Source organism: Hemitrygon akajei, chromosome 13 (genome assembly GCF_048418815.1).
Source record: "Hemitrygon akajei chromosome 13, sHemAka1.3, whole genome shotgun sequence".
Classification (NCBI taxonomy): Eukaryota; Metazoa; Chordata; class Chondrichthyes; order Myliobatiformes; family Dasyatidae; genus Hemitrygon; species Hemitrygon akajei.
In genome coordinates this window covers 62,715,240-62,735,729 of record NC_133136.1, presented here as the reverse complement: position 1 = coordinate 62,735,729, position 20,490 = coordinate 62,715,240, and the positions used below count along the sequence as shown (strand labels likewise).

Genomic DNA, 20,490 nt, shown 5'->3' with positions numbered 1-20,490 from the left:
AATAGGGGTGGGCCATTCAGCTTTTGAACTAATTCCATTCATTTAAATCATGATTGTTCTGTGATCCAAGTACACGTAGCTGTGGTATTGCTTAGATAACAAACCTAGTCTGTACCCCCCCCTAGAAAATTTTGATTAATGCAACATCCACAGACTTCTAGGAGTTGGTGGGGGAGCGGGGGTTGATTTCAACATTTTTCACTGTGAAGTGGTCAACTGATTCAAGTACTACATGTCACATATTTAATTTTAAGAGTATGTCCTGTTGTTTGGTGTTCCTCCACCAGAGGAAATAAAGTTCCAAGGATTTTGAGCCAGATATTTAATTGGTAGTATTTGATTTTTAGACATTGGTAAATTGGCTGGTTATTGTCATATGTACCAAAGTTCAGTGAGCATACTGTTCATACAGTGAGGTAGTATAAGGTAATAACAGAATGCAGATTAAAATGTTACAGTTACAGAGAAAGGGCAGTGTAGGTAGACAATAAGGTGCAAAGTCATCAGAATGTAGATTGTGAGATCAAGAGTCTATTATACTTGGGCACAAATCACTAGTCTCGTAATGACACGGTAGAAATTGTCCTTGAGCCCAGTGGTATGTGTTTTCAGGTTTTTGGTTCTTCCACGTGATGTAAGGGGCTGGAAGAGAGAATGTCCAAGATGAGTTGGGTCTTCGATTATGTTTACTGCTTTCTAAGCCAGTGAGAAACGTAGACAGTCCATGGAGGGAAGGCTAGGTTCCATGATGTGCTGAGCTGTGTCTACAACTCTGTGTAGTTTCTCGCAGGTTCTTGCCGAATAGTTGTCACACCAAGACGTTGTGCATCTAGGGAAGATGGTGAGGGTCAAAGGGGACTTGCTAAATTCCTTCTGCTTCTGAGGAAGCAGAGGTGCTAGTGAGTTGTCTTGGCCATGGCATCAATGTAGTTGGACTAGGATAGACGATTGGTGATGTTCAATCCTAGAAACTTGAAGCTCTCAACTCTCTTGGCCTCATATGATAACATTCCCAGTATTCTGTGATTAACAATTTCTGTGTTCCCACTCTAACATACTATGGAAACTGGTGCCCATGTTGAATTTTCACTCATCTATTTGTTTTCTGCCTTTTCAACTTTTTTCTTTTTGCCACCCATTGACATGTGTGCAATTGTTCAGCAAAAGTCACATTCAGGCCGCAGAGAGTGAAGTTATTATCCCCCAGCAAGCAAGTGTGCTGCTGACGTCACAGCAAAAGAGCGGGCATGAGGACGAAGAGTGGGTGAAAGGCCCAGATATAGAGCGTGATGATCTGGCCCGGCGAAAGGCCCTGATTGGCTTTACCAGTCGACATGAACCTCACACTTTTGTTCGCCCCTCTATCACATCAGCTGATATGGAAATATGGGAGAGGCTGAAGCTTTCCAGTGATACCAGGTTGTAATCCATCTCCCACTCTGTTGTTGTAGTTAATCTTGTGTTGGACTTTTTCATATTATTCTGCTATTGTGTGTTGCATTATTTCTTAATTGAATTAGAAACTTAAAATTATGCATTAAAAAATAATTAACAGCACAAAGCCTCAGCTACTTCTAATACATGTTTCTGTTTTTAATATGACCATATTAAATCCAGCAATAATTATGAGTGTGGTGTTGACATCAGCAAATAATCCATAATTTTAAGAAACCAAACCTTCCATAAACACAACAATATATTATGTTGTTTAACCTTAAGCATTTTTTCAAGAAACACTGAGCATTATTTTAATTAAAAAAACAACAAAGTTACATAACCTAATCACCAATGGGAGTATATTCCTGTTGATTAATATTTGGTTTGGAATTTGTTTCATTTTTAGCATATTGAAGGTTTTCATCACGGCTTTTTTCATGCTGGTTTTAAAGATTCTAAATGAAATAAGCAGGGCTGATCCCAACAGCTGAGTATTCTTTGAGGAATAAGAACAGAGATAAGGAGAAATTTATTTAGCCAGAGGCTGTGGAATTCATTGCCACAGACAGCAGAGCAGGCCAAGTCAGTGCGAAGGTTGATAGGTACTTAAAGAAGTCAAATGTTTTAGGGAGAAAGCAGGGGAATGGGGTTGAGAGTGGAACTTCTTTAACCAGTGGATGATGAATCTGTGGAATTCATTGCCACAGATTGCTGTGGAGGCCAAGTCATTGGGTATATTTAAAGTAGAGTTAGCTAGGTTCTTTATTCATAATCGTATCAAAGGTTATAGGGAGAAGGCAGGAGATCAGGTTGAGAGGGCGAATAGAAGAGCCACAATCAAACAGCAGAGCAGACTTGATGGGCCAATTGACCAAATTCTGCTCTTATATTTTATGATCTAATGGTCTAATGTGGTTAATATTGGTTAAGGGGCAAAAGTTCAGGGGTAACATGGGGGGGGGAAACTTCTTTACTCAGAGAGTGGTAGCTGTGTGGAATGAGCTTCCAGTAGAAGTGGTAGAGGCAGGTTTGGTATTGTCATTTAAAGTAAAATTGGATAGGTATATGGACAGGAAAGGAATGGAGGGTTATGGGCTGATTGCAGGTAGGTGAGACTAGGTGAGAGTAAGCGTTCAGCACGGACTAGAAGGGCCGAGATGGCCTGTTTCCATGCTGTAATTGTTATATGGTTATAATGACAAAAACGCTTCATAACAGTGTCGGTTGTCAATGAGTTAGCTGTGTCTGAGGTAAATGTTTCCCCACTGTAATGGAAGTGCTTTGATGGGGATGAGATAAGCAGTCACTCACTATTCAGCCATACACCCCTAAACCACCAACAACAATTACCTTTATCATAAACCATTAAATTTCTTTCTGTAATTTTTTTTTAATCAGGTAGTCTATGCGATGATCCTAATAGTAGTAATCACTGTATTCCTGCACACAAATGGCTCCTGAAATGTTTTAAAATTAATTCAGGCATTCAAATAGTTTACATAATTATGGGTGAATACTCCTTTTCCCTTAAAAAAATAACTGTCCAGTATGGCTTCACACCAGTCTGCTTTAATGATTAGCATGTCTGATATCCAGTAGAATAAAATCCCTATCTTTGTCAATGTTACTGAAAGGACACATACTTCTCAATTAGATTTATACATTGTAAGTGAATCGCATTTACCCATACAGAAGTATGTCTTCTTGAGGGTTTGTATTCTTTTTGTCAAAGTCTGATTTTCTCTTGGTCTCCTTGAAAGAGTGAACCCACTTTAAGGGGCAGATTGTTGACCTCCAGCAGCCCTCTGTGTTTAATATTGTTCTGTTCACAGTTAGGAAGTGGAACAGCATCAATCTCTTCCTAATTTCCCTCCTTTTTTCTTGAAGTGACATATGGCTGGTGTGCACAACTCGATTTTCTGACACTTGGCTGTAACATTTTACCTCATGTCTGCCTGTTTCTAGACTATGTTAGATTTTGCTGCAGTTGTATTCTTGATGCAGATCTAAAAGACTTAGTGCATTGGTTAAGGCAATGTACTGGTAGAAGATGTAGAATAAAAGCCAACTGATGCAGTGATATAACTAAGGAGAAGGCACTTCAGCTACTCAAGCCTATTTGACTATCATTGTAAATTTGCTTCTGAACTCATGTCTCAACAGCTAACAAAATTTCAGTTTTGAAATCGGTGTCTGACCCACCCTTAAGGGTGTTGTTGTCATATATACACCACCATTTCTGGTGAAAAATTATTTCCTGACATCAGTTCTCTATGATCCTGTTCAGATTTTTCAGTGCATGCATTCTTGGACTCCTCCACCATAGGAATTTATTTCTCCGAATCATCCCCAACAAAGGCAAAAATCACGCAAAGCGCTTCAACTATATCAGCCCTCTGTCTCCAATACTCATGCTTAGTCTGTTAATTTTGTTCAGAATTTATCTGGGGAGGCAAGTGCCCATGATGCAGCTGGATGAGTTTACAACTTTCTGGAGCTTTTTCTGATCCAGTGCAGTGACCCCTTGTTACCAGATGGTGATGCAACCAGCTAGATAGAGTGCTCTCCACAGTACATCCAAGTCTCCTGAGATATAATAGTTGTCATGCCTTCTTTGTAATTGCATCAATATATTGGGCCCAGGACAGATCTTCACAGGGGTTGACACCCAGGAACTAGAAATTGCTCACCCTTTCCATTTCATTTTCCTCAATGAGGACAGGTGTGTATTCCCTGTTTAAATTCCACAATAAATTCCTTGATCTTACTGACACAAAGTGCAAGGTTGCTGCTATGACACCATGCAGCCATCTGATCTACCGCGCTCCTGTATTCATCCTCATCACATCCGAAATTCTGTCAGCAATAGTTGCGGTGTCAGCACATTTATAGATGGTGCTTGAGCTGCCCTTGGCTACACAGTCATGGGTGTAGAGGGTATGACCTTGTATAACTATCTATTCCTTGTGTAGAATAATCTTGCCCAGAGATAACTGTACCTGAATATCCTCACCTAAAGATGGTTGAGAAAGCTGGATTGATGTTTTTTTTTTGGTATTAAGTTGTTTGTAACCAGAGTGTCTTTCTCTTGTAACCAATGACATTCAGGTATTAATGAAGTCAGCGTTGTTTGCTTCTAACAGTCATTTTTCTCCATTCTCCATAACTTTGTCAAGTGAGGAATCTTCCAAGCCAATCAAGGGCTGTTCTGATGTGAAGCCAAAGTCTGGAACCGAAATAAGAAAGGAAGCTCCAGATGACCTCGTGTGTCATAAGGCAAGAAGCAATAAGGGCCCTTCACCCAGCAGCCAGCGCTCTGTGCATTTTGGCCCAGTGACGGAGATAGATCAGCAACATTGGGAGAAGTTAAGCATCAGCAGGGCTGGCCCAGGCAGTGAGTCAGAAGAAGAGCCAGATAGTTGCACCATCAAAGCCTACACATGCCATCTCTTACCCTCTGTATCTTCAGCAGTTGTCCTCAACTCACAAGATGGTGCAGTGGGGGATAAAGCCCAAATGCCTGCAAGGAGTGAGGTAGTTCTTGCCTCCCAGACTGAGATCAGGTACATATTGCCTTCCTTCAGCTGGTCTGGACTGAGAGCATGCTTGAACACTTGAACTTGATAAGCATGGTCATTTTAACACAAGGTTTGAGGCCACTCATTGTGTGATCAGTTCTTTGTTTGTTAAGTCCAGCTTCATCACCCCGCACTATAATTGATTCAATGTGTTTTTCAAAAATAACATACAATAAAAATGGCTGAGCTGAAGCCCAGAAATTGTTACACCGCCCACTTACACTGCCGATTATAATTACTAGCCACTTCACTGGACTCTGCCCAGTGTTCTTGCTTCCAGTTTGGTTAGCTTGTATTTGTTCCCTGAGCTGTGTTTTGCTTTTGTCATAGTATGATTTGTACGTATTTGTTACACTAGACTATTTGATAATATGTTTATTAGTAATGCAAAATACTAGTTCAGGATGCTAACTTGCACTGATCTGTTTGATACCATTTGGAATTTTAGAGTAATTGGGTATATGTTTCTCAGCCAGGACAGTAAGGCCATTCTGACCTCTAATTGCTGATGTTTCTAGCTATCCAGGATACTTCTGAGCTATCTCCTGGCATTTACATGGTTACTGACCGAACAACAGACCTGCCTCATTCCTTCAACTCACCTCCAGCCCCATCCCAGAATATGATAACTAGCCTGCCCTTCTGATCTTGTTTGGGACTATGTCCATAGACACCCCAGTCCAGCCTAGGTAACTCGTAGCACTTTCCGCCCACTACAAGTGCATCTCCTGTTCAGACTGTGGGTCTCATATGCCACTTGCATAGCAATGGTTCTGTGTCCAAAATGGATGTTGACATTACTTCCCAGCGATTAATTAGTGCACTTGTTAAGATACACCTTATCTCTTTAGGAACCTCTGCCTCAATTAATTTTCTTCTCAATTCCCATTTGCTCAAGGTAAGCAGCAAAATCCTAGCAATCACTTCCCCTCACTAAACTTAGGAGCGGTTGCTGCAAAATTCATTCAAGAGGTGTCCTCTGTTCAGTAACTGGTTTATTTCCAATGTTTATCTGTAGTCTATTTGCATAGCCGACTCTGGCCAGGTTATAAGTAAGACCAATTAGCACCTGCATTCAGCAGACCAGTATCATGGTCAACAGACCATGATACCAATTCACATCCAATACCATTACCAGCAAGCTGGCGTTCAGTGAATCCTTTAACAGTGGGTGCTAGCATCAAATGGAAGATCAAGCATTCAACCTCAGGAAAGAGCACAAATCCTGCCCTTGCTGTCGTGAGCTGCTACTCGCTTACCATCCTCTAACCACCCCCCCCCCCCCACTCCAACGGGATCTTCAAGTACTTGAAAATCAATTGCTGATTGATTTCTACAGAACGTGTTTTAATTTAGTTAGTGTTTGGTGCTTCTAGATTTCTTTAATTATTCTGAAGTCGTTTATGATAGGAGCTGAAAGAGTTTGAACTTCAAGCTGAAACTAATTGCTCACTATTTTAAGAGCCGTTGGAGTGCAGCACAACCAGAAGAACAAACAAAGCCACTTAGGGTAGAGCAAAGGAGGAGGAATGGATAAAAGAGTTTTTGGCAAGGGACTATATCCACACAAGGTTTTCAGAGAACAATGCTCTTCCCAGTAAAAAAAAGTATGAGACAACTCCACTTCACAGAGACCACAGAGGGATTCCATATGATCCTGCTGATCTTTCAAGGGCTTCTTTTACAACAGGCACTCACTCACAGCAGTGATAGACCTGACAGCAGTGAGCATCTTCCAGTCCAGAATAGGAGAAATTTACAATAATTTCACTGTATAAGGGAAGTTAGAGAAATGACCTACTCCACGTTGAACGCATTTCATCCTCCTTTGAAAGGAAGCACCAAACAGAGCCAGTTCGTGCTTTAGAAGTAACACGGTCTTCAACATAATGAACGATAACAGGCAGTTGATGTCACCTCTGAAATGTTTCATTCCTTGTATGACCAGTAGATTATTTGACCATACTTTGCCCTTCAGACAGTTCCATACTTGGTGTCCTAGAAGTGTGTGTTGCTCCTCTTTCTGGACACACACCTCGTATGCCTGCACGTACTGCTGAACTTCCCTCCTCATTCTGGGCCACTAATACCTCCTCTTGATAAACCCGAGGGTCCTGGCAATACTTGGAGTGCAGTTATTCTTGACAAATGTCCTCATTAGAGTACCTGAGACTGGATGGAACTCGGGATGAACAGCTGACCCATAGGACTGTTCTCAGGAATCACTCCTTGTGCTTGGGCCTTGCAAACAAGAGTATCAAATTCCCAATGAATTGGCGCTGCCACCCTGGCTTGGGGAAAAATGGTGGTAGGCTGCTCCTCTCGTTCCGGTTTGTCAAACTGGTGAGACAGGGCATCAGGCTTCTGGTTCTTAGACCCTGGTCAATAGGTCAGGGTGAAATTAAACCGGTTAAAAAACAAAGAGCACCTGGCCTACCTGGAATTCAGCCTCTTGGCCTTCTGAATATAGGCCAGGTTCTTATGGTTAGTCCAAAGGATAAAAGGGTTCTCGGACCCCTCCTGCCAGTGACGCCATTCTCCCAAAGCTAACAACCGCAAGAAGCTCCCGATTCCCGATGGGGAACTATAAGGGGGCAGGTTTTAGTGCAAGGGAACCTGAGACTTTCCGGAGACCTAGTCTAGTCCTCAATAGCAGAAAAGCCAGCTGTGGCCATCAGGACTGTTAAGTCCTAACGAGGTCTAGTCAGAATCCCTCTCTGTCACAGTTTCTGTCTGCCGAGGATAGCCAGCTGGAGGAGAATGCACACGGGTGCAATTTACTGTCCAAAGGTGATCGTTGACACCCACTCCAACGTCTGAGGTGCCAAACCCCACGATGGAGGGAAGGTCCGGGTTAGGCTAAACCAAGACGGGAGCTGTTTTGAACCATTGCTTAAGCTCTACAAAAGCAGTCTCTGCTTCAATCGTCTAGACAAAAGGGCCCATGGATTTCCTAGTTAGCACCAACAGCGGATATGCCACCGAGCTGAAGCTCCTGGTAAACTTCCGGTAGAAGTTAGCAAACCCCAGGAATTGCTGGACTTGTTTGAATCTGGATGGTGGTGGCCAGTCTCTGACTGCCTGGGTCCTGGGTCCATCTTGAGATTGCCATTGGAGATGATGAAACCCAAACATGAAATCGTCGTCATATGAAACTTGGGCTTCTCCTACCTAACATAAAGTCTGTGGTCTAGAAGCCTCTTTAAGATGGCCCCGACATGAGCGATGAGCTCCTTCATGGACTTCAAGAAGATTAGGATATCATCCAGGTAGACAAAGGCATATTAATGGAGAGTATCTCAGAGCATGTCATTTATAAAGGCTTGGAAAACAACTGGAGCATCCACAAGGCCAAAGGGTGCAACCTGGTATTCGTAGTGCCCTGTTGGTATATTGAATGGCAATTTTTACTCATCACCTCCCTGATACGGGCCAGTTTGTAGGCAATCTGGAGGTCTAATTTTGTGAATACCTTTGCCTCTTGGAGCATCTTGAAAGCCATATTTGTAATTGGAAAGCGGTGGCAAATCTTGGTCATTATGTGTTTAATCCCAGGTAATCAAGTGCACAGCCGCAGGCTCCCATCTTTCTTTTGTATGAAGAGAAAACCTGCACTGGTGGGTGAGGTGGAGGGCCGAACTAAGCCCATGGCAAGAGCTTCCGTTATACACTGCTCCATGGCGCTTCTCTCTGAGACTGAGAGCGTGTATAATCGACCCCGCCGGGGCAAGACCTGGGCAGCAGGTCCAAGGCCCAGTCACAGGGTTGGAGCAGTGAGACCTTCTCCTTGCTGAAGACCTCCTCGAAGTCTTTGTAAACAGGGGATTTCAACAGGTTTGGGTATTACTGTCCCCTCTGGACCTTCCTTCAAGGACAGTTCCTGAGACGACTTTGGTGACAGGAGTGATCCAATGGGCTTCAAAGTCCTCTCTCCTAGCTCACAAAATTCATCCATGGAAGCAATGGCAAAATTAGAGTCTGACTCCTTGTCTGCATCCACAGGCAACATCAGCAAGGTGTTACAGTGGGTTCTTGCATCTTCTGGAACAGGTTTCAAGGATCGGTGAAAAGGGGGTCTTTCCCTTCCTTGAGGCCTGGCGACTGGTTCCCTTCAGCTTAGTGGCAAGTCTCCTGGACTGCTCGGGCATCTCCTTGGTCTTCTCCTGGCCTAGAAATTACCTCTCTCTAGTTCCCAAGGGATTCTGACTAGACTCTGTCAGGACTCACACTGTCCCGTTGGCCAGAACTGGCTTGTTTGCTGTTGAGGACTAGACTAGGTCTCCAGAAGGTTTCAGGTTCCCTTGTACTGAAACCTGCCCTTATAGGTCATTGGTCACTGGAGAGTCTGGGTGTCGGAGCCTCTTACAATGACTGGACCAGGCAGTGATTCTCCCCTGTCTCCAGTCCATGGATGGGTTATGCTGGGACAGCCAAGAGTACCGAGAATTAGGGGTGTGAGTGGAGAGTCAATAATGTAGAAACTAATATCTTCCACATGATCCCCTCTCCTCATCTGCAATTCCACAGTCTGCTACTGGATCTGCTCAGAGCCTAGCGGGCAGCCATCTAAGACAGTTATGGGCAAGGACTGGCTCAACTCTCGCAGCGGTATGTCGAACCGACAGCCGGTTTCCAAATCCAGAAAGTTACCCACTGTCCCCGAGACCACAAAAACACTCACCTACCTCGTCCTTAACCCAGATCGGGATTGGGCTTAGTGGCTGCTACTGTCACAGTCCTCTGGACACTGGATGATCTTAGCAGCTCCCCAGGTGGCTGCAGCTTTGGACATTTAGCGTGCAGGTGACCTGCTTCCCCGCAGGAAAAGCAGCAACCTCGACTCCGATGCTGGGACCTCCCATCGGCGGAGAGCCTAGAGCATGGGTTTGACTGGATCTTGAGCAGGCAGCAGGCTGGTCATGGTCCACGGTTGGGGACTGGGTTCGGACCGGCTCTCTTCATCTCCTGAAGTGGTCCCACTTTTGGTCTGCCAGACGATTATGGAGAAGGATGAACTAGTCGCTATTAACCTTTCTCTGCTGGATCTCCCAAGGCGAGGGCATTCTTCAGCTTATCTCAGAGTCTGTGGTGGTATAGAGTGGCTGAAGCCTCCCCATTCGAACCACTCTTCCGGACCAAGGTCTGAAATTTGTTTGCGTAATTGGCCGCTGTCACTCCTGTTGAGTCTTCATCATCATCTGCGGTCGGGAGCATCTTGTAACACTTGTTGCCTCATGCATGCATTTCCTTTCATGTACTTAAGCAAAGAAGTCCACTCCGGAGGAACCAGAGCCCATTAATAAGGATTCAGTTCTAACTACCAGTGAATAGGTAGCAGCTATAGAGCGGGAAGTAGAAGACAGGCTGAAACCTACAGTCACCGAGGCCTTTGAGCACATGTCCAGAGCAGAGCCAGTGAACCATCATCAAAGTGTGTGCCCAGATTGGCAATAATCTTCTTTAAAAAATTTCTCAAGTGCCATAGTCGTTTTGAGCAGAGATTGTCATTGATTAATGAATTAAAACAATACTTATGGACTTAATTTAAGGAAAAGGGATTAAACCTGTTACTCATTTGTGTGTGCATCCATTAATAAATGTACAGAGACAGTTTGAAATAAATTAAGCAGTTTAGAAAGCCTGTTCAAAATTATCAATATAAATGTTCTAAAAAGACAATTGAAAAATAACACACACAAAATGCTGGTGGAACACAGCAGGCCAGGCAGCATCTATAAGGAGAAGCACTGTCGACGTTTCCTAAGAGAATCTCTTAGTATCTCTCCTTTCAGTTAGTCCTGATGAAGGGTCTCGGCCCGAAACTTCGACAGTGCTTCTCCTTATAGATGCTGCCTGGCCTGCTGTGTTCCACCAGCATTTTGTGTGGGTTGTTTGAATTTCCAGCATCTGCAGATTTCCTCGTGTTTGCAATTGAAAAATAACCTCATTTCTAAATAATATTGTTATTATACCTTAAATGTGAACATGAAATTAATAAGCTTTGGTGTTTTTGCATGGAAGAGCAAGGAAAGGAAAATAAGCACACTTTACTTTCAGTGAGGCTTTTTGTTGCTTGACAAATATTTTATATCTGGCTTATATTTGGTTATTATAAGAGCTATGCACGTAGCCCTGGTTTCATCAGTAAGTCTACTTATATGTACTTTTACTATCCAAATATTGATGTTTACACCAGGTCTGTGAGGATTTCAAAACCTATCATCCAACATCATGTGCTCTTGCAACTATTTAGCTGGCTGAAACCGATGTGAGACATTTCCTGTGAAAACATTGCACTGCTTTCAGGTTGTAAGAAAAGTCATTCACTTCTTCATTTGGCAGTAAAGATAATCATTAAGTATCTTTGTCTTATGGGTGGGGTTTGAAGAATCAAAGGGCAGCACTGCAGGCCACGTGCCAACAAAATTTTTGTGCATGTCATCTTGGGCAGATATGCTAGGAGTTCACCATCCTGAATCTAGAAGCATTCCTGATGTCCTGCAAATGCAAAAATGCCAAATGTCTCCTCTGTGGAGCTTAATTTTAGTTTTGCACTGAACTGGATCTAGAAACAGCTTTTCTTTAGGCTCAATACCAATTAATTGGAAGTTAAAAAGAAAGTAAATAATCCTTTGATAACATGTGTCCTATTTCTCATAGATCAGTATTTATATTTCTTGTATTGCCAGGCAGGAAGTGTACCATAAAGTATGCACCGTCAATTGGTTCTTGGTGAGGACCAGCCCAGCCAGTAAAGACTAAATGAAAGAAAAAAATAGAAGTAGTTGCTTTTATATAGTCCTTTTCATGAACTCAAGTGGTCTTAGAGTACCTCAAGGTACAACATAAACTTATTTAAACCAGTGATTCCCAATGTGGCAGTTATGTGTCCTAAGGGGGCATTAGGGGAAATAAAAGTCATCAGGGGGCATTCAGGATTCTTGGGGTGGGAGTAAACAACACTCTAACTTGAAACACAAGACCTGACCAATCGTGTCAACTCGCTGCCATCATCAACATCCAATGGGCGTTCCCTGTTGGTGTTAATTTTTTTAATCTTAATTTAGCCCGGTTAATGATGGATAAATATGTATGGTGTGATCTCTGTGAGTCAGGAGGTGGTGAAACCTTGAATTCTATCTAATCCTGTTAAGAAACAGAAACTATAGAAAGCGCGTCAGTAGAATTTAACATATCTGGAGTGTGGCTTTATTCCATTCCCGTCAGATCAGTGACACCCCATGTGTCTTATTTGTAATACTGTATTGTCTAATGAAGCCATGATGACATCAAGATTGCAAGAACACTTCCATAAAAGACACCCTGAAAAGGCTATTTATGGTAATAACACAGTTCCAGAAGATGAAAGAAGCATTTGAAAAGCATTGTACACTTGAGTCGTTTACCAAGAAAGCTAAAAATGACCTTGATAGTGGTCTCATTACTTCTTAATAACATTTCCAAAATGATAGCTAAGTGTGGAAAATCTCATACAATTGGTGAAAGATTAGTAATGCCCACTGTATAGAAGTGCTCATCACTGTTCTCAAAATGGATTCCAGTATTTTAAAATCAGTTCCCCTAAGTAATAACTCTGTAGCTGATTGTATTGACAAAATGAATGAAGACGTTGAGTATCAACACAGAGCTACAAAAAACAGAATTTGGGATACAACTGAATGAGTCAACTTCCAAGACGATGAGCCATTGCTAATGGTATAAGTATGATTTATCAAAAACAGAAGAGTTTGTGAAGAGATTCTCTTTTGTAAAAAATTAAAATCCAATATCAATGGAGAGTCAATCTACAATGAGCTCAAAACATATATTGGGGATAAAAGTATTCCAATTAGGAACATGATTTCTTGTGCAACAGATGGAGCACCATACATGACAAGTCGCCATACTGGTCCAGTGGTGTTCATGAAAAAAGAAATTCCAAGTCTGTTTGCAATCCATTGTGTAATTTATCGTCAACATCTCACAGCCAAAAACCTCAGCCGGCGACTTCTGAAGTATGACTCTTGTAATATCTACTGTCAACAAAATGAAAGCTCATCCATTAAATAGCAGAATATTTCACCAGTTATGCCAAGTTAACAATGAAGAGTGAATGCTTGCTTCTTCGCCCTGAAGTGCATTGGCTGTCAAAAATCTGCTGTTTAAAACATTTCTTTTATATTTTTGACACTGTGATTGAATTTTTGCTCAAGGTCAACAAGAGCTTGGGAAACAAGATTGAACTTCTACATGGAGATGTGGCATATCCAGCCAATCTGTGTGACAAAAAGAACATTCTGAATATGAAGCTACGTGGTGAGAATTTCAATTTAATCCAGGCAAAAAGGGCAGTGTCTTCTTTTATCAGAAAATTGGAAATATATAAGCAAAACATTGGGAAAAGAATGTTCTCACAGTTGCCTTGCATGGAAAATATGGCACTCTCTTTCACAAATGGTAATTTACAAGTGTACTGCTTACACCTGCAGACACTGAAGAAGGATTGATTCAAGGATTTGAACAATCTGGGAATTCCGGACTGGGTAATTAACCCATTTCTTTGCAAGGTGGAAGAACAGGAGGAGAGCTTGCAAGAAGAAATTATTGAAATTCAGAATGTTGAAGAAGCAAAAATGCTTTTCAAAAATGGCGGCTTTTGTGCTATCTGGCTACACTGTCATACGAAGTTTCCTGGTCTTTGGCGAAGAGCCAAACTGCTCTTCATTGCATTTCCATCCTCCTACCTTGTTGAAAGAGGCTTCAATACAGTGAACCTCATACACAGAAAAATCAGAAACTGCTTGGACATTGTTACGCATGGGAACTTACACAGTTGCTGCTACAACTGGAACCAGATAATTTAATGCTTGCTAAAAACCATCATCCTCGAGGATCACATTGATATGGAAGCTGCTGTGCAGCGCACTGGCACTGTGTAAGCTCGGTTTAAAGACAAATAAAAATTTAAAGCAGAATCATGTTCTTGTAATTTCTCATCTTAGCATATGGTAGACATGCTTTTAAACTATGGGAGCACAGGAAAGTATATTGTGCCTAAGAGGGGCATTGGCAAGTATGAAGGTGCTTTAGGAGGTTGTTGGGCTAAAAAAAAAATGCTGGGAAACCCTGATTTAAACCATTGAGCACATCTACATGAAATGCTGTTGCAGAAAAACAGCATCCATCATCAGGGACCCCGCCACCTAGGAAATGCTCTCTGCTGCCATCAGGAAGAAGATAAGGGACCCTTGAGGATCACACCACCAGGTTCAGAAACAGTTACTACTCCTCAGCAATCAAGTTATTGAACCAAATGCGGTAACTTTACTCAACACACAAGAGAAAATCTGCAGATGCTGGAAATCCAAGCAACTTACACAAAGTGCTGGAGTAACTCATCAGGCCAAGTAGCATCTATGGAAAAGAATAAACAGTTGATGTCTCAGACTGAGACCTTTCATCAGAACTGGAGAAAAAAGATGAGAAAGAGTAAGAAGATTGTTGGAGGTGAGGAAGAAATACAAGGTAGTTGGTGATGGGTGAAACCGGGAGAGGGGGAGGTGAAGTAAAGAGCTGGGAAATCGATTGGTGAAAGTGATATAGGGTTGGAGAAGGGAGAATCTGATAGGAGGGGACGGAAAACCATGGAAGAAAGGGAAGGGGGAGGAGCACCAGAGGGAGGTGATGGGCAGGTGAGAGAGGAAAATGGGAATGGGGAATAGTGAGGGGGGATGGGTCCCAGCTATGCCTGCCTCTTTGTCAGCTATGTGGAACAGTCTATGTTCCAAGCCGACATTGGTATTACTCCACAACATTTCCTATGCTACATCGACGACTGCATTGGTGCTGCTTCCTGCACCCATGTGGAGCTTATCAACAACATCAACTTTGCCTCCAACTTCCACCCTGCCCTTAAATTTACCTGGTCTATTTCTGACACTTACTTCCCCTTTCTTGATCTTTCTGTCTGTCTCTCTGGAGGTAGCTTATATACAGATGTCTTTTATAAACACATTGACTCTCACAGCTACCTGGACTGTGCCTCTTCCCACCCTGTTGCTTGTAAAAATGCCATCCCCTTCTACTAAGTTGCATACCAACTTAACTCTCCTGTCCTCTTTTGAAATAGTTGTGGTGAACTACATACACCTGTCTGGACACTCCCCCCCCCCCCCGCTGACTGCTCCTGTGGCTCCTCCCACAGACCATGGCTCCTCCCACGGACCCCGGTATAAAGGCGATTGGAGGCACTGCTCCTCCCTCAGTCTCCAGGATGTCGTATGGTGATCTCTTGCTGCTGACTGCTCACTTCCAGCGAATAAAAGCCTATATCTCGCCTCACGTCTCCGAGAGTTATTGATGGTGCATCAATAGTGCCATTGGCCTTTTACATTTATGTTAGTGGGCTGAACAGGCCTCAAAAATTAGCTGCACCATTACACCATCCCCTCGAGATTACACTAACTTCTGTTCCCAATCTCCTGGAATGGGACTCTGACTCAGAAATGTGAGTGCTATAGGCTGAGACCCTGCTGGCATTTGAAGAGAGAACTGTAACCTGTTCCTATAACAATGGATTTTTTCCCCCAGCTGGTCCAGTTGAGGAAAGCACTGAACTCACTGGAGAGCTGTTCCAGAATACAAGGCAAAATTCATTTCACAATGCATTTACCATTGATAACACATTCTATATATTATGTGCCAATATCCGTATGTTACTACAAGTACACAGACATTTCTAATATGTATACACAGTATTTACACAAAGCAGGTTTGTACGGGGGGGGGGGGTGTATCATTCTGTGTGTCTTGTTTTAAGAAATAGTTGCAAGAGTCTTTGACTCTTCTATTGTCACTGTATACCTAATGAATGGAATATTGCTGTTCCAAAATATATATTAGTATCAGTCTAACTAAACTAATAATTTTGGACAAGATGGTGACTCTTTGCAGCTCTGATGAGAATCACCAAATATTCCCATTTGGGACTGCTACGGCCGAAATCCACAGTCACGCCCATGGGTACTTCAGTAAGCAACATTGTTTTAAGACATTTAAGTAATCTATCAATATTCAAGATTGGTGGACACTGGACTGCAGTCTTTGGTCATGAGTACAGTTCCCCTTTAAGAAAACAGAAGTGTGGAAGGTGTGCTAGTCTACAGGTATGAATGAACTGCCAAGGCTTTGGACCCTCCACTCCCCAACCCCACATACTCCCGATTATCCTGCCGGCGAATACAGTCTCTGGAAAATAAAATTGAAGACCCAGAACAAAATTGCAGTACCAGAGGGATATCAGGGACTGCTGTGTACTTTCCTTCACCTAAACATGGCTCACCACCACCATTCCGGATGCTGCTCGGCAACCTGATGGCTTCACCATTCTCTGCAATTACAGGACAGCAGAGTCTTTTAAAAGAAGAAGATATGGAATATGCTTTATGATAAACTCATTGTGGTGCACAAACATAATGGTTCTGTCTCAATCCTACTCACCCGGCCTGGAACATCTCGCAGTCAAGTGTCGTACTTTCCACCTCAGGCCAACGTCATGCAAGTACTGGGGGAGCTAAGCAACGTAATCCACGGACATGAAACTGAGCACCCTAATGTCTTACCTATCATTGTGAGAGATTTCAACAAGGCCAGCTTGAAGAAGTCCCTGAACATCTACCGCCAACATATCACTTGTGGAACCAGAGGAGTCAGCACACTTGACCTCTTTTGTACCACCATCAAGAATTCTTACTGTACCATCCTACACCTACACTTTGGAAAATCTGATCACCTCTGTAGCTGTACTTTTGTATAGACAGAGACTAAAGTCCACAGCACCAGTGGTGAGGACCAAGGAGGCTTGTAGGACTGCTCTGAATCAGTGGACTGGACAATATTCAGGGATTCGTCTTCAAGTCTGAATGAATATGCCGCAGTTGTAACCAACCTCCTGAAGACTGGCATGGAAGAATGTGCACCTTCAAAAACATACAGAACATACCCAAACCAAAAGCTTAGGATGAACCACAAGATTCATAGTCTGAGGGCTAGATCTGCTGCATTCAAGACCAAAGATCCAGAACCGTACGAGAAATCCAGGTACAAACTGTGGAAGCAAAAACAACAATTCCAATTGATATTAGAGATATAATCAGATGGACGTCAGCTCTGTCAGGGTTTGCAGGCCATTACTTCTTGCAAAGTAAAACTTAACATCATGTATGGCTGTGATGCTTCACTCCCAGATGAGATCAATGCCTTTTATGCACACTTTGAAAGGGAGAAGAAAATGACACCTGTGCAAATCCCTACAGCATCTGCTGACCCTGTGATCTCTGTCTCAGAGGCTGGCATCAGAACATCTTTCAAGAGGGTGAACCCTTGCAAGGCATCAGGCTCTGAGAGAGTACCTGGTAGGGCACTGAGAACACTGGTGGAAGTGTTCAAGGGCATCTTCAATCTCTTACTGCTGCAGTAGGAGATTCCAGGGTGACAGTTTATTATTGAAGTGATCTCTCACCACTAAGGCATCTCAGTTGCTCTGATTTTGCTGATAATTCAATGTTTTAGGAACAGCTTCTTCTCCTCTGACATCAGATTTCTGAATGGACAATGAACCCATGAAAACGACATTGCTCTCTTTTGTTCTCTTTTTGCGCTATTTAATTTGTATTTTTGCTTATACTTATTGTAACTTATAGTTTTATTTATAATTATTATGTATCTCAATGTATTGCTGCCACAAAGCAACAAATTTCACGACATATGCCATTGATATTAAACTGATTCTGATTCAATCATTCACCACATGGTAACTTAGTGAAAATTGATATTTCATAATATGAAGCTAACAATGTCATAGCCTTGGTATAACAGAGTGCAGCACAGGAGTAGGAAAGTAATACTCGTGTAATCAATCAGCGGGTCTCCATGTAACTGAATTTCATTTATAGTTACATAGCACCCACTAACCTCAATTACATTCTGGATAATAATAAAGAATATTTCCCATATATTGAGAACTGAGTGTGACAGAGGAGCACTGTGGAATAGTTCAACCTCTGCTCAATTAAACCAGTTGTATTCCTACAAAACCAAAAGATACAAATTTAGACCACCATGCGTTTCTTTTACTCTCCCTGGTTGGTCGTTCAAGAGCTTTTGTTTGTGTTTTCTCCTGCTCCTTTTGTGCTGCATCTCCCTCTGTTTCTGCATCCGTTCTGTACTGAGGACATTGGAACTGGTCAATTTTAAAGGAATGTATGCTCTGGCAGGAGATCAGACATTACACGCATTTGGCTTAATATTTATTCAGCAGGAGTCTTGGTAATGTGGGGAAATCTGACAGGGTTGGGGTCTAATAGCCCTGTTGAATTTAATGACTAGAGATGAGTAATCTTTCTCACAGTTCCTGTCCAGGAGTTGGTCAAAATTGACAGGCCTCTGAGTGGGAAATCCAGTGGCTGGAGGCCGCAGCTGGAGACCATTTGGATGTGCCAGAGTTCAAAGGAACTATAATAAATCTGCTGGAGGAACGGGGCACATCAGGCAGCATCATTGGGAGGAAAGGAGCTGTCGATGTCTAGGTCGAAACCCTGCATCAAGGACCACTGAGTTCCTCTAGCAGATTGTCGCTTCACATTCCAGCATCTGTAGCCTCTTGTGTCTGCAAAGAAGCTACAACTGATCAAAGGAAGGCTGATTGTATGAGGGTCCAAAAGTGTACAGCTGCTGCTCCCTTGGCCTAAAAGAGATGCAGTGTGAAGTGTTTATATTCTGGAGCCTGCAGCTCAGTCTTCCACTCCATTACTGCGTTTACCCAGCACGGCCAGCCAAATTCAAGCAAGACTTTCAGCTGTAAAAGCTGATTTAATATCAAGTCAACAGATAACCAGCGCCTGATTTACTGTGTTACAGAGGACGAAAGGGAAGAGAAAGCTTGGGTGCATTGTATAACCTTGCCAAGTTCAATGGGCCCTGGGGCCCCCAGATTGACTGTGAGCTGGTGCAGCGTCTGTGGGAGGGTTTGCCTCCAGCTGATTGTTGGTTTCGGGGGGGAATGAGTAGATCTTTGGCTTGTTCTTGCTCTCAAACTGCACGTGGATAGAGGCTCGCTTTAGCGCTCGGGGCAGATGAGCTTTGTCACCCTATGAAGCAGTGTGTGTAGAAAGGAACCTTGCTGTGTCTTGTGTGGCCACCTCTGCACCCCACCATCTCCCCACTTCCTCAAGCCTAGCTGCATGTGTGAAAGCGTTGGAGGTGATCCTGAAGGGATAGTGGGCAACCTCTGAACAGAAGGTGCACTTGTGAATCATGGCAGGGAGACCGACACTGCCAGCAGGCGTCCACCTGCTCAGGCTTTTCTAACCACATTGGTTCCCAGGTGTACCTGCAGCACTGCCACGCTGCTGAAGAATTGCTTGGTGCTGTGGATACAAATGTAGGTGGTGCTAAACCGATGTGTAGCCCACTGCCACCAGGGGCAGGCTGAAATTACTTTCCAACCTAAGCTTCCAAATACTTCCAAAAGCATAAGCTAATATTTTCAAATTATTTTCAGAAGCTTTAAAATTATCAGTTATAAGTGTGACATAATTTTGGGTCTCATCTAACCATCTTGTAAATTGTGTTGCTACCTTATTTTTTATTAGTTGGGTCTTTCCTTCTCTGCCTAATTTACCTCTTCTTCCATAGCAGTAAACCTGAAGAAACTGTCCTTAGTGATATTTGCACAGCTGAGTATTATCGAAGGAGCCCCTCTCCTGTCCTGGTTGCCCACACTGTAACTATAAACGAAAGCATTCAGGATCCCAGCAAAGAAGCTGAAAAGGAAGATGAGCAAAGCCCAGATGCGGAGAAAGATGACATGTTGAATCGCCGGATAAGAGCCACCTCCAAACAAAGCAGTGCTGCCTTTAATAAATTTCTCCCAGTCCCCAGTTCACAGCGAGGCCAGACATTGGGTGGAATTAATAAAGAACCTGAGCAGGAAGTGAAGAAAGGAAGAATATCCAAGGATGAATCTCTGTGGACGTGAGCTACTTATTTTGTTTATAGCCTGACAGTTTGCTGTGCTGCTAGAGTCTGAAATACACTTAAAGCCATCTAATTCTTTGTGTGGGAATGCCGCAAGTAGTTAACATTTGCTTAACTTCATCTTCAATAGTGTGCCACCTTGGCTGTTGAATTGCATTATTGAAACTTGTTTCATATCCTTTTGATGTCAATGAAAAGTCAATTTTTCATGTAGTAAGTCAGTCTTAACACACATTTTGTGCGGAGATTTGTCCTAGAACTGTTATAATTCTCATTGCTTGGCATCGTTACTTTAACCTGATATTATACCATTTGTTTTGAAAACGGTTATCCCTTTACTAACACCTGAAAAGGAGAGTGCTGCTCATCTTCTAAATGCAACAATAAGGGAATTCAAAATCCAACATCTGTTCCTATTCCATATGTAATTATAATTTCT

At 42.8% G+C, this 20,490-nt stretch overlaps 1 protein-coding gene across 12 annotated transcripts in view; it reads left to right on the top strand.

Annotated features, from left to right (window-relative positions):
- Nucleotides 1-20,490, top strand: part of LOC140737934 (LIM and calponin homology domains-containing protein 1-like) — a 356,743-nt gene that overhangs the window by 266,960 nt on the left and 69,293 nt on the right. For 9 of the 12 annotated variants that reach the window (XM_073064758.1, XM_073064763.1, XM_073064761.1 and 6 more), the window contains 3 exons: nucleotides 1,162-1,419; nucleotides 4,614-5,000; nucleotides 19,710-20,048. The exons of 1 other annotated variant lie outside the window; for it this stretch is intronic. In XM_073064758.1, coding sequence (XP_072920859.1) covers nucleotides 1,162-1,419; nucleotides 4,614-5,000; nucleotides 19,710-20,048 — 984 coding nt within the window. The remainder of the gene's footprint in view (nucleotides 1-1,161; nucleotides 1,420-4,613; nucleotides 5,001-19,709; nucleotides 20,049-20,490) is intronic. 2 more of the 12 variants (XM_073064756.1, XM_073064764.1) reach the window with 2 other exon arrangements.